The following is a 16,362-nucleotide window of genomic DNA, read 5'->3' on the forward strand; positions in this document are numbered from 1 at the left end:
GGAAGACGGACCGTGATTTTGTCTTGCACACTCAATGGGGAAGCAGTCTTCCTGCCTGGCTCGAAGAGAGAGCTGAAGCTTTTGAATGGAGACCCTAGACTGGGACAGCCCTTTCACCCCCCAGGCTGACCCGGTGCCCCTCCCAGGCATCCGGCAGCCTCGGCCCATCGGGGTGCTTCTGTGGCTGTGCCTCATTCACCATCCTCCGGTCTTCCTGCTGGAGTGGGAGTGCACTGAGGCCTGGGGAAGGCGGGCTGGGCAGCTCTTCCCTTTTGCTAGTCAGGCGTGCATGGCCTCGGAATTTCACCATTTCCACCAGCCCATGTTATAGATGAGAAGACCGAGACTAGAGGCTTCAGGGGTAAGGGAGGGTCAACCAACTTGGTTTTTTGTTTGTTTTTTGAGGCAGAGTTTTGTTCTTGTTGCCCAGGCTGGAGTGCAATGGCACGATCTCGGCTCACTGCAACCTCTGCCTCCCGGGTTCAAGAGATTCTCCTGCCTCAGTCTCCTGAGTAGCTGGGATTACAGGCATGCGCCACCACACCTAGCTAATTTTGTATTTTTTAGTAGAGACAGGGTTTCATCATGTTGGTCAGGCTGGTCTTGTACTCCTGACCTCAGGTGATCCACCCACCTCAGACTCCCAAAGTACGGGTATTATAGGCATGAGCCACTGCACCCAGCCTGTCTGTTTTTTGAGACAGTATCTTGCTGTGTTGCCCAGGCTGGAGTGCAATGGCATGATCATAGCTCATTGCAGCCCTGCCCTCCTGGCCTCAAGTGATCCTCCCACTTCAGCCTCCTGAGTCCCTGGGACTACAGGCATGTGCCACTGCCTGGCAACTCACATGCCGTAGCCTTGACTGAAAATTAGTCCCCTGCTCCCACCCACCCTGTAGAGAAACAATCCAAGCCCTCAGTTTGACATTGACTCATTCATTCATACACCTTCTCACTCATTCTTCTGTAAGTAGTTACTGAACTAGAAATCATCAGAAGATTTTATTAAGGGTTTTCCTGCAGTTGGAGGGACAAGCCCTGTTTCACCTTCCCTGAAGTCAGGGTGTGACAACCACCGCTGCAGGGACTGGGGCAAGGCCAGAGAGGAGGATGCTGCTGCCCAGGGGTGGCGCTGGGCTCAGTCCTGGAGCTTGCTGGAATATGGCTCAGTCCTGTCCAGCGGCGGCCCCCGGTTCACGGACGTGTAGGAAGACTCTGAGTCCCCCAGTGACTTGGGAACAGCCTCCTGAGTGATCTGGGAGTCGTGAGTCATTTCCCCATCAGAACTCCCCGTGTCCCTGTCCAAGGGGATGGAGAGACCCAGGATTAGGGGAGCAGAGCAAACCCAAACTCCTTTAGCTGCTTGAGGACCTTCATAGTCAGACATCGCTTTCACAGATGTTGTCTTCGTAGACATGAACTCAATCTACCCGTCTTTCTGGAGCACTGACCCTGTGCCAGGCACTGGGAATAAGGAAGAGGTCCACCTTTTGGAACGATGTGAACAACGCATAGGTCTTACTGGGAGCTGGACAATTTGAGGCCATTGTCCCATGTTCCCAAAGAGCTAAGGTTGCAGGGGGAGACTGACTGCAACAATGACCACGCAGCATGGACGAGCGCAGGGGGGAGCTGCAGGAAGGCTTCCTGGAGGAGGCGGCAGCTCATGTGGCCCTAACGAAGGAGTGTGGGCTGGGCACAGTGGCTCACATCTGTAATCCCAGCACTTTGGGAGGCCGAGGCAGGTGGATTGCCTGAGGTCAGGAGTTCGATACCAGCCTGGCCAACATGGTGAAATCCTGTCTCTACTAAAAATACAAAAAAAAATAGCTGGGCATGGTGGTGCATGCCTGTAATCCCAGCTACTCAGGAGGCTGAGGCAAGAGAATCACTTGAACCTGGGAGGCGGAGGTTGCAGTGAGCCGAGATAGCACCATTGCACTCCAGCTTGGGCAACAAGCGCGAAACTCTGTCTCAAAAAAAAAAAAAAAGAGGAGTGTTAGGGTAGAGAAAGGCATTCAGGTGTGGGGTCAGCACATGGCAGGCAGGTGTGAAGCATGAAGGGCTGAGGAGTATCTGGAGCAATAGTGCAGATCAGAGTTGGTGCAGCTGGAGCCGGAACAGAGTGGGGGTAGCAGGAGGGATACATGGAAAAGCTGGGCTAAATTCAGATAACGGGCTCTTCAGTGCCAGATTAGGGTACTGCCCAAAAGGAAGGAGGGACATTGCCATGTTCTGACTGCTCCCAGGTGCAGCCAGGCACAGTTTCTGGGAGGCTGATATCATCTATTGTTTTTATTAACTTAAACGTCAGAGTCATTCGTCATTCAATGTCAAAGGTGACACAGCCTGCAACCAGAACCCAGAGTTGAGGACCTAGAACCCGGGACTCGGGACTCCACTGACACCTCTGATTTGTGTCGGCTTTGGATGAGGACTCCAGGTCTCCCGGGGAGTGTACCAGGGTTAGCAGGGTTGTGGGTGGGGAAGACAGGGAAGCCCACAGTCCACCAACCTGATTTGCAAGTTCTCAGCCTCCTCCCTCATTCGATCTCCACCCACACCCACCCCACCTATCTTTTCCTGCCTGGCTGGTTTCCATGGATCCACTTAATTATACTTACTCCAAGAAACTTTTCTATCTGCTCCACCCCTACCCACACTGGGACCTCTCTGGGTCTTCAAAGTCCCCTGGGCCTCCCTGCCTCTCACTGAGAAGGACTCTGCCAATGAGAGTTTGCTCACATTGACCCTTCCTGCAGGAAGGCCACCCTGATGCTCCAGGCAGCACCCGCCCTGCCCTCCTCTGAATTCCTACGGTACCTTGGTTTGTCTGCTGCCTGGTCTTCCCAGGGGTTAGTGGATTGTGGGCTCACCTGCCTTCCCCACCCACAGCCCTGCTAACTCTGGTACACCACTCTCATCCAAAGCCGACACAAATCAGAGGTGTCAGTGGAGTCCCGAGTCCCAGGTTCTAGGACCCCAACTCTGGATTCTGGTCCGCAGGCTGTGTCGCCTTGGGCCACTCTGACCCCCTCTGGGCCTCAGTTTCCCCCTCTGTACTACAAGTGGGTGTATTATAATGACAATGAAAGGAAATACTTGTTGAGTTCCCAGGCGCTGCTCTAGAAACTTTATAGAGATTATTCCACTCAACCTTCACAACTCCGTGAGATGACTAATATTTATTATTTCCATTTTCCAGATGGGGAAACTGAAGAATAGAAGGACAGTAAGCCATATCTAAGGTTGCATAACTCTGAGTGTCAGAGCTAAGATCTGAATTGGCCGTCTGCCCAAAAGCCCAGGTGCTGAGCCCCACCCTTCCCAGCTGAGCAACTTGACTTCGATAGTCCTCCCGCTTTGAAATCCCAGGACTCTGCTCCCTCTTCACCAGACCCCACCCACAGGGCAGAGGGTAGCTTCCTTGCCTTCCGGGCTGTCCCCTGCCTTGGAGGACCCTGCTGCTGAGTCCCTGCAAGCCGAATGTGTTTGGCGTGTCCCTGGGGTCCAGCCCTCCCAGCTGGGTACTTACACGAGGCTGAGGACAATGGCACCAGCAAAACCCACAAGTAGAAAGAAGGGCAGGGAGCCCAGGATGGAAGTGATCACGATCATGCCTCCGCTCCGCCGGCCTGGCCACGTGTCGATCGCCGAGTATGGGGTGACTGTGGTGGGATGCAGCCTGATTACTCCCCAGACACAGCGCCACCCTCAGCCTTCTCCCAGGAGGTGGCAGGTGTCTCCCCCGCCCTGGCTGCCGGGGATCCAGGGATCACCCTGGGACCCAGTGCAGCAACTTCTCTCAGGTTTTAGGCACAATTACCTTGTTTTCCGCACATTCCACTTCCCAACTTTCTTTTGTGTGTTTCTGGCCACTTCCTCTTTTTTTTTTTTTTTTTTTTTTTGAGACGGAGTCTCGCTCTGTAGCCCAGGCTGGAGTGCAGTGGCCAGATCTCAGCTCACTGCAAGCTCCGCCTCCCGGGTTCACGCCATTCTCCTGCCTCAGCCTCCCGAGTAGCTGGGACTACAGGCGCTGCCACCTTGCCCGGCTAGTTTTTTGTATTTTTTAGTAGAGACGGGGTTTCACTGTGTTAGCCAGGATGATCTCGATCTCCTGACCTCGTGATCCGCCCATCTTGGCCTCCCAAAGTGCTGGGATTACAGGCTTGAGCCACCGCGCCCGGCCGACTTCCTCTTTTAACTCTTCTTTTTTTTTTTTTTTTTTTGCATTATTTTAGGTTATTGTTTTTGAGACAGAGTCTTGCTCTGTCACCCAGGCATGAGTGCAGTGGTGCCATCCTGGCTCACTGCAGCCTCAAACTCCCAGGCTCAAGCAATCCTCCCACCCCAGCCTCCCAAGTAGCTGGGACTACAGGTGCACGCCACCACACCCATCTAATTTGTTGTACTTTTTTTTTTGTAGAGATGGGGTTTCACCATGTTGCCCAGTTTGGTCTTGAACTCTTGGGCTCAAGCAATCCTCCCGCTTTAGCCTCCCAATGTGTTGGGATTACAGGTGTGAGCCACCAGAGCGCCCGGGCTTTGCATAATTTTAAATCATAAACTGACTCAAGTCTTCTAGTGAGATGGATGACATATGGATTATAAACAAAGATGAGGCAAAGGGCCCTGGTCTGACGGGGCCAGGTGGACGGTGGCTGTCACTCTTCTGGGGCTGGCGTCACCCTTTGGAACGATGTGAACAGATGATGTATAGGTCCTACTGCAGCCAGCCACTTGCAGCTACTGTTCCAGGTAGGTTCCCTGGAGACCCCACCCTGGAGATCACTCACTGCGCTCAGGGAGCCTGAGTCCCCAGCCAAGAACATGCAGAATCCAGGCTCAAGCCGGGCCCGCCTGGTCCTGAAGTGTATGCTGTCCCCCAGACGGGCCCCGCGGTCCCCCCCAAGAGAACTGGGCCTTGTGCTTCTGCCTGCGGAAGGAACCCTGCCGTGGAGGCCCTTCAATAATTCTTCTCCCCTCTTCTCAGATGAGGAAACCGAGGTCCATAATGGCTCACACAGCAGTGAGGGGCAGAGGCTGGTCTTGGGCTCAGGACTCTTAGTCCCAAGGGTTCCAAGGCTGTTTCAGTGAAATCACACTGAGTAGGAATGCCACAGGAGGGGCGGGCAGGAGTGAAGATGGGAGGAGTCACCCCAGCCACACACACTGCCGCCCTCACACACCACACACCACACATACCAACTCACACACACACCACACACCACACATACCAACTCACACACACACCACACACCACACACACCAACTCACACACACTGACCACACCAACACACACACACACCACACACACACACCACACACACCAACTCACACACACCACACACCACACATACCAACTCACACACACCACACACCACACATACCAACTCACACACACACCACACACCACACATACCAACTCACACACACCACACACCACACACCACACATACCAACTCACACACACACACCACACACCACACATACCTCACACACACACACACCACACACCACACACACCAACTCACACACACACCACACACCACACATACCAACTCACACACACACCACACACCACACATACCAACTCACACACACACCACACACCACACATACCAACTCACACACACACACCACACACCACACATACCAACTCACACACACACACACACACACCACACACCACACATGCCAACTCACACACACACCACACACCACACACACCAACTCACACACACACACCACACACCACACATACCAACTCACACACACACACACCACACACACACACACCACCACACTCACACACACTGCCACACTCACACACACCACACACCACACACACCACTCACACACACACACCACACACCCACACCACACACCACACACACACACACACACACCACACACACCAACTCACACACACACACACACACACCACACATACATACCACCACACACACACACACCACACACCACACATACCAACTCACACACACACACCACACACCACACACCACACATACCAACTCACACACACACCACACATCACACACACACCAACTCACACACACACCACACACCACACATAGCAACTCACACACACACCACACACCACACATACCAACTCACACACACTGCCACACTCACACACACCACACACCACACACACCAACACACACACACACACACACACCACACATACCAACTCGCACACACACACACACCACACATACCAACTCACACACACCACACACCACACACCACACATACCAACTCACACACACACACCACACATCACACACACCGACTCACACACACACCACCACACACCACACATACCAACTCTCACACACACCACACACCACACATACCAACTCACACACACTGCCACACACACACACCACACACCACACACACCAACTCACACACACACCACACACCACACATACCAACTTGCACACACCACACACCACACATACCAACTCACACACACACCACACACACACACACACACACACCACACACACACACACACACCACACACCACACACCACACACCACACATACCAACTCACACACACACACACACACACACATACCAACTCACACACACACACACCACACACCACACATACCAACTGACACACACACACACACACACACACACACACACACACACCACACACACCAACTCACACACACACACCACACACCACACCACACATACCAACTCACACACACACCACATCACACATACCAACTCCCCACACACCACACACCACACATACCAACTCACACACACCACACACCACACATACCAACCACACACACACACACACACACACACCACACACACCAACTCACACACACACACACACACACACACCACACATACCAACTCACACACACACACCACACACCACACATACCAACTCACACACACACCACACCACACATACCAACTCACACACACACCACACACCACACACCACACCACCACACATACCAACTCACACACACACCACACATACCAACTCACACACACGCCACACACCACACATACCAACTCACACACCATACACCACACATACCAACTCACACACACACAGTCACACTTATGCACCACACACAAACTCAAACCCACACACACACACTGCCACACTCTAACACACCACACAGCACACATACCAACTCACACACACTCTCACACTCACATACCACACAGCAACTCACACACACTCACACTCACACACTACACCACACACCACACACCAACTGAAACACACACACACTGCCACACTCTCACACCACACACACCACACACATAATACACACTCTCACATACACCACACACACACCACATGCACTGTCACACACCACATAGCACACACGTACCACACACCAACTCACGCACCACACACACCACACACCACACACCAATTCACACACACACCACATACCACACATACCACACACACCACATACCACACAGGCCAACTCACACACACTCACACACACCCCACACACCACACACACCATGTACCACACATGACACACACCAAATCACACTCATGCACACTCTGACACACACCATGTACCACACACCATGCACCACACACCACACACCACACATACTCACACGCACACACCACACACCACACACCAGACACATACCACATACCACACACACCATACCACAGACACCAACTCACACCACACACCAACTCACACTCACACACCACATACCACACACATGTACCATGTACCACACACATTCCACACATCACACACATACCACACACACCACACACATCATACACACTCTCACATACACCATACATACCATACATGCTCACACTCCCACACTTTCACACTGACACATGCACTACAGACACCACACATATGCTCATACATACATACCGCACACCACACACACACACCCCACCCACACATATACCACATGTATCACACACCACACACATTCTCAAACTCACACACCACACACTCTCCCATACATACCACACCCCACAAACCACACACACGCATACACCACCCACACCAAACACTCTCACCACACCACACATACTCTCACACTAACCACACACACCCTCATATTCACACACATCCCCACCACACACCACATACACCACCCACACCACACACACACCCCACACCTACACTCACACACCACACCTACTCTCACACTAACCACACATACCACACATAGCCTCATATTCACACACACACCCCCACCACACACCACATATACCAGCAGTCCCCAACCTTTTTGGCACCAGGGATCGGTTTTAGGGAAGACAGGTTTTCTGCAGATGGGAGTGGGCTGGGGGTGGTTTCGGGATGATTCAAGCACATTCCATTTATTGTGCACTTTACTTCTATTATTATTACATTGCCATATATAATAAAATGATTGCACAACTCATCGTCATGTAGGATCAGTGGGAGCCCTGAGCTTGTTTTCCTGCAACTAGACAGTCCCATCCGGAGTGATGGGAGACAGTGACAGATCATCAGGCATTAGATTCTCATGAGCAGCATGCAACCTGATCCCTGGCATGCGCAGTTCACAACACGGTTCACACTCCTGTGACACTCTAATGCCACTGCTGACCTGACAGGAGGCGGAGCTCAGGCAGTAATGCGAGCCACAGGGAGCGGCTGCAAATGCAGATGCTCACCTCCTGCTGTGCGGCCCCATTACTAACAGACCAGGGACTGGTACCGGTCCGTGGCCCAGGGGTTGGGGACCCCTGGTATACGCCACACACTGTCACACTCACCCACACCACATTCCTCACATACTCTCCACACACCACATACCGCACACATTCTCACACTCACACACCACTCACAACACCGAAAACTACATGCACATTATACGGATACCACACACCACACACAACACAAACACACACACACACACATACCACAACAGGCACAGGCACCCACATACACACACACAAGGCTTTCTACCACCCACTTGTGTGTGACCTCAGGCAACCTTTCGGAGCCCCCCACACCCCTGGGGGGTGCACACGGGCACGGCAGGAGGCTCTGCAGGTAAAATGCACAGCCCCCTGACACCCATCCTGCCAGACAGCCTCGTCTTAGGGGCTAAGGTGTGGCGGGAGGGGGTCTTAAGTTAGGGTATCATTCACTCAAAATTACCATCAGAGTCCCTGGCATGACCCCTGCCGTTCAGCAGACAAGACTCCGTATAAACTTCGGGTCTCTGCGGAGCAAGGAACGGGGCAGGACCCTGGCGTTCCACCCCCAGGACAGCTGCCCAGGTGCTAAGGAGTAGGAGTACGGGGAGGCGGACTCGTTCCTTGCTGCCTTCACTATCTTAGTTTTAGGCCTTGGAGCCATCTCACCTGGCCACTGGTGCTTGCTGCTATGAGGATTTAGCAAAGGGGCTGGCTAGGACCTAAATGCCGGGTCAGCTCCGCGAGCCTTTGAGGCCAACCCACTGCAAGGGCTGGAGAGATGGAGGGATGGGCCAGCTTTGATCCACTTACACCCATCCGCAGCCCAAATGCCACCAAGGCCTCCACCTTGATCTGTTCCCACACCTGGCCCTCAAGGATGGAAAGGAGGAAGGAGGAAGTTCCAAGTTTAACGACCCTTTTTTTTTTTTTTTTTGAGACAGAGTCTAGCTCTGTCACCAGGCTGGAGTGCTATGGCATGATCTTGGCTCATTGCAACCTCCGACTCCCTGGTTCAAGCAATTCTCCTGCCTCAGCCTCCCGAGTAGCTGCGATTATAGGCACGTACCACTATGCCCAGCTAATTTTTGTATTTTTTTTTTTTTGAGATGGAGTCTCACTCTGTCGCCCAGGCTGGAATGCAGTGGCGCAATCTCGGCTCACTGCAAGCTCTGCCTCCCGGGTTCACGCTATTCTCCCACCTTAGCCTCCAGAGTAGCTGGAACTACAGGTGCCCCCACCACGCCCGGCTAATTATGTTTTTGTATTTTTAGTAGAGACGGGGTTTCGCCGGGTCAGCTAGGATGGTCTCGAGCTCCTGACCTCGTGATCCACCTGCCTCAGCCTCCCAAAGGCTGGGATTACAGGTGTGAGCCACCACGCCTGGCCTGGATCAACGGCTTTGAGAAGCATTTTACTCATCACCGCCTGGCCTGGGAGGCTTTCACAGGAACAGATGAGCCTTGATTCTCACCGCCGTGCCTGGCCCTGCCTTCTCGGGTCCCCTTGAGCATCACCCCCACCACGGCCCACCACTTACGCTGGTTGGTGCGGATGGGGTCCGACCACAGGGTCTGGTCTTCCACCAAGCCCGTAGACATATTGACCAGGACATACTTGAACCTGGAAGGAGATGGAGCCAGGGTGACTTTTACGCTTCCTGTGAGCCCCAGCCACAGGGAGGCGGTGGGGAAACATAGGATGGCCTAGGGGTGGGAGACAGTGGGGGGTTCCTTCCAGGAGATGGAAATATAAACGGCTACTGAGTGGGCTCTGGGCAACAGGACAGTGCTGAGCTTGGCCAATAGGACCCCCTGTACCCTTCCCCAGCTTAGCTGCCACCTCCTCCATCCATGAAGCCTTCAGAGTAGGAAGCCGCTCTTCTAGGTGCTGCCTCTTAGAGCTCCCCTCCATTTCTTTTTTTTTTTTTTTTTTTTTTTTTTTTTTGAGACGGAGTCTCGCTCTGTCGCCCAGGCTGGAGTGCAGTGGCCGGATCTCGTCTCACTGCAAGCTCCGCCTCCCAGGTTTACGCCATTCTGCTGCCTCAGCCTCCCGAGTAGCTGGGACTACAGGCGCCCGCCACCTCGCCCGGCTATTTTTTTGTATTTTTTAGTAGAGACGGGGTTTCACCGTGTTAGCCAGGATGGTCTCGATCTCCTGACCTTGTGATCCGCCCGTCTCGGCCTCCCAAAGTGCTGGGATTACAGGCTTGAGCCACCGCGCCCAGCCCCCTCAATTTCTTTCCTCCATGTAACACACGTGGTATAGTTGCTGAGCACTAATGCATCTATCTTCCTTGCATTTCTGCCTTCCACTACTCCAAGCCTACTCCTTGGCATCACAAAGAAAACTTAAAAAGAAAAAGGCTGAGGCTGGGTGTGGTGGCTTACACCTGTAATCCCAACACTTTGGGAGGCCAAGATGGGCATATCACCTGAGGTCAGGAGTTCAGGACCAGCCTGGCCAACATGGCAAAACCCCGTCTCTACTAAAAATACAAAAATTAGCTGGGCATGGTGACAGGCACCTGTAATCCTAGCTACTCAGGAGGCTGAGGCGGGAGAATCACTTGAACCCAGGAGGCAGAGGTTGCAGTGAGCCAAGATCACACCATTGCACTCCAGCCTGGGTGACAGAGCAAGACTCTGTCTCAAAAAAATATAAATAAATAAAAAATAAAGCAAGAAAGAAAAAAGAAAAAAGCTGAGGCTGGATGCGGTGGCTCACACCTGTAATCCCAACACTTTAGGAGGCCAAGGCCACAGGATCCCTCAGAGACAGAGGGCGCAGGGAGATGAGATTGCATCACTATCCTCTAGCCTGGACACAGAATAAGACCCTGTCTCAAAAAAAAAAAAAGAAAGAAAGAAAAGAAAAGAAAAGAAAAAGAAAAAGAAAAAAAAAACTGGAATAATATCCATCATAAACCCTGCTGCCCTTGTACAGGAAGTATATTTTAAGGGCAGAAACCCCACAACAAGTATTACTAATCACTAAAGAAGACTGGGCAATGCAGTACAAAATAGTCACAGCCTACTTAAGGTCTCATACACAGTCACTTTAAAATGATGGATGTTCTGATGACAAAGACATCTACAACCTGTAGCTTAACATGCAAATAAAAATTAAGATCCTTGAAGTCTCACCCAGGCCAGGTGCGAGGGCTCATGCCTGTAAGCCCAGCATTTTGGGAGGCCGAGGCGGGCGGATCACCTGAGGTTGGGAGTTCGAGACCAGCCTGACCAACACGGAGAAACCCTGTCTTTACTAAAAGTACAAAAGTAGCCGGGCATGGTGGCGCATGCCTGTAATCCCAGCTACTTGGGAGACTGAGGCAGGAGAATCTCTTGAACCCAGGAGGCGGAGGTTGTGGTGAGCCAAGATTGCACCATTGCACTCCAGCCTGGGCAACAAGAGCGAAACTCCGTTGAGGCTGCGGATGGCAAGGCTTTGGTAGGGTTTCTGTTCACGCTGGGCCCCAGCTTTCCACTGGGCAACCTTCCCTCTCTGGCACAGTTTCCTTTCCTGTAAGACGAAGGGGTTTGGGTGGGTGACTTCCACACATGTAGATGGGCCAGGGCCAGCTGCATAATTTGTGGGGCCCAGAGCAAAATGAAAATGTGGGCCCTTGTTCAACAATTAAGAATTTCGGCTGGGTGCGGTGGCTCAAGCCTGTAGTCCCAGCACTTTGGGAGGCCGAGACGGGCGGATCACGAGGTCAGGAGATCGAGACCATCCTGGCTAACACGGTGAAACCCCGTCTCTACTAAAAAAAAAAAAAAAACAAAACTAGCCGGGCGAGGTGGCGGGCGCCTGTAGTCCCAGCTACTCGGGAGGCTGAGGCAGGAGAATGGGGTAAACCTGGGAGGGTAAACCCGGGAGGTGGAGCTTGCACTGAGCTGAGATCCAGCCACTGCACTCCAGCCTGGGTGACAGAGGGAGACTCCGTCTCAAAAAAAAAAAAAAAAAAAAAAAAGAATTTCAAGATGGGCCGGGCGTGGTGGCTCACGTCCGTAATCCCAGCACTATGGAGGAGGCCAAGGCAGGTGGATCATTTGAGGTCAGGGGTTCGAGACCAGCTTGACCAACATGGTGAAACCCCATCTGTACTAAAAACCCCAAAAATTAGCTGGGCGTGCTGGTATGCACCTGTAATCTCAGCTACTCGGGAGGCTGAGGCAGGAGAATCATGTGAACCTGGGAGGTGGAGGTTGTGGCGAGCTGAGATCGTGCCACTGTACTCCAGCCTGGGAGATGGCAAAACTCTGTCTCAAAAAAAAAAAAAAAAAAAAAAGAATTCCAAGATGGTAGTTGCAGAACATCAATCCAAGAGGGGCCCCTTCTGAACTTGAGGCTCAGCGCAGCCTGCCTGGAACCTGGGATGCACTCAGCATATGAACTCTCGAGAAATGTGGCTGCTCCTGCTTTGCCCCTACTCTCCCTTGTCAGGACTGGGGAACTGCCGCTTTCCTGTAGCAGTTTGTTTACACCCACCTGTACTCCGTGGCTGCCGACAGGGGTGGGTTACAGAGGCCCTGGAAGTTGGGGTCCCACAGGCAGGTCCTGTTGGCGCCCACCCTGACCAGGTATGCATTCAGGATCTGTGAGGCCTGGGACACATCCCCAACGGCATCCAGGCTCGGCAGGTCACTGCAGGGGATCAGGTCAAAGGCCACGGCTTTGTAGGGACCTGTCCTCCCACCCTCTGTTTGTAGGAACGTTGAGCCCAGTGGGGTCTTGGCGCTGTCTTGCACTGAGGCATTCCTGGAGCCAGCTGCAGAGGCAGTGCAGGAAGTGAGGCTCCTGGCCACTCCGGCTCAGCGGCACTCACTCAGTTATTCATCAAAAGCCCCGATCATCCTCTCTGCCCCAGCCCTGTGCTGGGCACTGGGGTCACAGGCATGGGGCTAGCTTAGTCTCTGCCCTCCCAGTGCAATGTGGGAGATGGACAAGGACCACCTCCCTGCTTTGGGCACTGTGTCTGACTCTCGCCTTATCTTGTGACATTCCTGCAACCCCCCATTCCCAACAGACCTTTGTCACTTCATTGCTGAAAGCCCTGGATTTTGTCTTGTGTAAAATGGGAAAGGAGGGTCATATGACCAAGGGAAATAAAGTGGAGGCAGGTCCCAGGTCTCCTCCTTACTAGATGGGTGACTTTGGCCAACTTACTCTACCTCTCCAGACCCTAGTCTTCTATGAAATGGGAGAGAAATTCCTCACAGTGCCCAGAGATCAGGCACTTTAGTTTATAGTCAATAAACACGTGCTGAAAGAAGAAAATGATGGCCCTGAACGAGCTGTTGTAAATGACTGGCAGCTAGAAATGCAAGAGTTGATGTTGGCTTGTCTCAGAAGCTCAGGATCCCCTCCAGGGAAGGGATCAGGGCTGGGCCAGAGCAGCAGGTCCAAATCCATGGTTTTGCCTCAAAAACACCAATCTCGAGCCACCTGGCGAAGCCTCAGGAAGGACCTTGGGCTTGGGGACTAGAGAGATCAGGATTCACTCTCCAGCTCTGGGAGCTCCAGGGGCATTATTCCACCTCTCTGAGCCTTGATTCCCTGCTGTGTCGTGGGGACTGGTAATAGCTGCTTTACAAGCTGGTTGTAGATATTAGCTCTACAGTGTGCAAAGTGCCCGGTATGGTGTAGGTCCTCAGTGATTGCTGGTATTATTACTTCCCTCACTAACTGGATGTCCCTGCAGGGCAAGGACAGGTCTGTGACTGCAGCACCCAGCCAAGGGCTGGCCCGGAGTGGAAGCCAGGGCATGCTAATAAAGAGCATGGGTAGTTTAATGAAGGACTACAGGCATGGAGGGTTCCTCTACCTGCTTCCTTCCCTCCTCCCTGCAGACAGGTCAGGGAGGAGTAGCCAGAGGGAAGCTTTTGGAGTAGCCAGAGGGAAGCAGGACCCTTACCTGAGTCAACCAGGACGTACAGGTAGACCTGGTGGGTGCCAGTGAGGGCCTCTGAGCTGTCAAACATGCAGAGAGGCTTTTCCAAGGCCACAGTGGTAAGTGTGGGGTTGTTGGTGGCGAAGGTCACACTGGCCAGTTGGGGCTGCAGGTTCACAGCTGGAGGAGGCAGTGAGGATGGGAACTCACCCCCGGCAGAACTGTCCACACCCACTCTGCTTGCAGTTACTGACCACTTGCCATGTGCCAGGCCCTGGGCTTCACCCACCCCTGGGCCACCACATAACCTGTCTCAGACACTGCCCCCTGACCAGTCATCCTGCTCAGAAATGGGGCAGTGGGGCCAAACTGCTGCCTTCTCTCCCTGCTGCAGACACTCAGTTGCCAAGAACTCCATTGCCCCTCCGAAGCATCTCTCCGCCCCATGGGCCCAGCCCGCCTCCATCCCAACTTCCTCACCTGGACCCTAGTAACACCTTCCCCACCACATGCAAATCTGGCTGTCTCGTTCTCCTGCTATGGCCCTTCCATGGTCCCCCAGCGCCCCCTGACGAAGTCCAGCCTCTCTGGAAAGGCAGGGAGGTCCTGAAGTTCTGGGCTTTGCTTTTCTGGGTCTCCAGCCTCACCCCTTCCTCCACAGGCTCCCCTTATCCCACACTCCAGCCGGTCCCAAGGACTGGCAATTCCCAGGACAGCCAAATGCTGTCTCCCACCTCCATGACCTTGCCCATGTGCTTTCCTCGGCAGAAATATCTCTCTATCTGCCCCCTTCCAGGCGTCACCATGGGTCCGGGGCTAGTCCCTTCTCTGCCCTCCCGCAGCCCCCCTGCATGTTGCTCTCTTGCAACACACATCGCAGGGCTGCAGCCATCCGTGAGCCCTCGGATTCCCACCAGAAGACGCACGTAAACGTTGGCTAGCACTATTATTCATAATAGTAGTATCTGGGTCCCCAGCGCCAGGAATCAGGGTCCAGGCGGCGGGTGCCCCAGGACACAGTTGCCCCCTTTCTCTGAGCTCAGCCTCCTCCTGCCCTTCCCTGCCTACCCGAGCCGAACCGCAGGCAGCCAAGGGCCAGCAGGGCCCAGAGTGGAGGCATCGCCCGGGAGGAGCCGCCAGAACGCGGGGCTGGAGGTCCAGCGGGCGGGCGCGGACACCTGACCTCTCCCCGCCAGCGCACCTGGCAGCCCTGGGCCCTCGGCGCGCCCCGCCCCCGCCCGGGCCGGCCAATCCGCGGCCTCCTCGCGCGCTATTTACATACGCCCTGCCCGGGGCTTCCCCGACTCGTGCGCGGTGCCCCAGGGCGCAATCCCACCACGCAGGACCTTCCCGAGCCTGCATCAAAGCGCCTACTGTGTACCCAGGCCAGGGCAGCCCTTCCACAGCGTCTCTCACCAATGAGACCTTGGGGGTAAGTTACTCTCACTTGGAGCTTCAGTTTCCATACTGTAAAATGACGCTAATTCCTACAACTATTTAGGGAGGCTCTATTTCGTGTCAAACACTCACTGGGCTCTTGTGAAACAAAATGGGTTGACCAGTAAAGGTGATATCCTGGAAAACGAAGTCCAGGCCTGGGAGCTGTCCAGAGACCCGGGTATGACCCCTTCGGTTCACAGGCGCAAGCCAAGGCCCAGGAGGCCTGGGGGTGGGTGGGTGGAGGGTGCAGGGGAGGTATTGGAGCGTGGTCAGGGGCACTGGGACAGGGAC

At 53.8% G+C, this 16,362-nt stretch overlaps 1 protein-coding gene across 2 annotated transcripts; it reads right to left on the reverse strand.

Moving 5' to 3' along the window:
- Positions 1 to 983: 983 nt before the first annotated feature.
- UPK3A (uroplakin 3A) lies at positions 984 to 15,816 on the reverse strand. 2 transcript variants are annotated; one of them, XM_050806022.1, is made up of 6 exons: positions 15,700 to 15,816; positions 14,656 to 14,811; positions 13,230 to 13,509; positions 10,276 to 10,358; positions 3,536 to 3,668; positions 984 to 1,298 (listed from the first exon to the last, which is right to left on the reverse strand). In XM_050806022.1, exons 1-6 carry the CDS (start codon positions 15,749 to 15,751, stop codon positions 1,139 to 1,141), a joined length of 864 nt encoding a protein of 287 aa, XP_050661979.1. In that variant the 5' UTR covers positions 15,752 to 15,816; the 3' UTR covers positions 984 to 1,138. The 2 variants fall into 2 exon arrangements, with proteins under 2 accessions (XP_050661979.1, XP_050661980.1); XM_050806023.1 differs by lacking the exons at positions 10,276 to 10,358; positions 13,230 to 13,509.
- Positions 15,817 to 16,362: the final 546 nt, after the last annotated feature.

The sequence above is a fragment of the Macaca thibetana genome, chromosome 10 (assembly GCF_024542745.1).
Source record: "Macaca thibetana thibetana isolate TM-01 chromosome 10, ASM2454274v1, whole genome shotgun sequence".
Lineage (NCBI taxonomy): Eukaryota > Metazoa > Chordata > Mammalia > Primates > Cercopithecidae > Macaca > Macaca thibetana.

What these genes read in the sequence shown, in the direction of transcription:
- UPK3A (XM_050806022.1), bottom strand. Translation starts at nt 15,751, where the DNA reads ATGCCTCCACTCTGGGCCCTGCTGGCCCTTGGCTGCCTGCGGTTCGGC. An exon ending in CTGCCTGCGGTTCGGCTCGG is followed by an intron (nt 14,812 to 15,699) that starts GTAGGCAGGGAA and finishes TGCCTCCTCCAG; the next exon opens with CTGTGAACCTGCAGCCCCAA. An exon ending in TCGGCAGCCACGGAGTACAG is followed by an intron (nt 10,359 to 13,229) that starts GTGGGTGTAAAC and finishes ATCTCCTTCCAG; the next exon opens with GTTCAAGTATGTCCTGGTCA.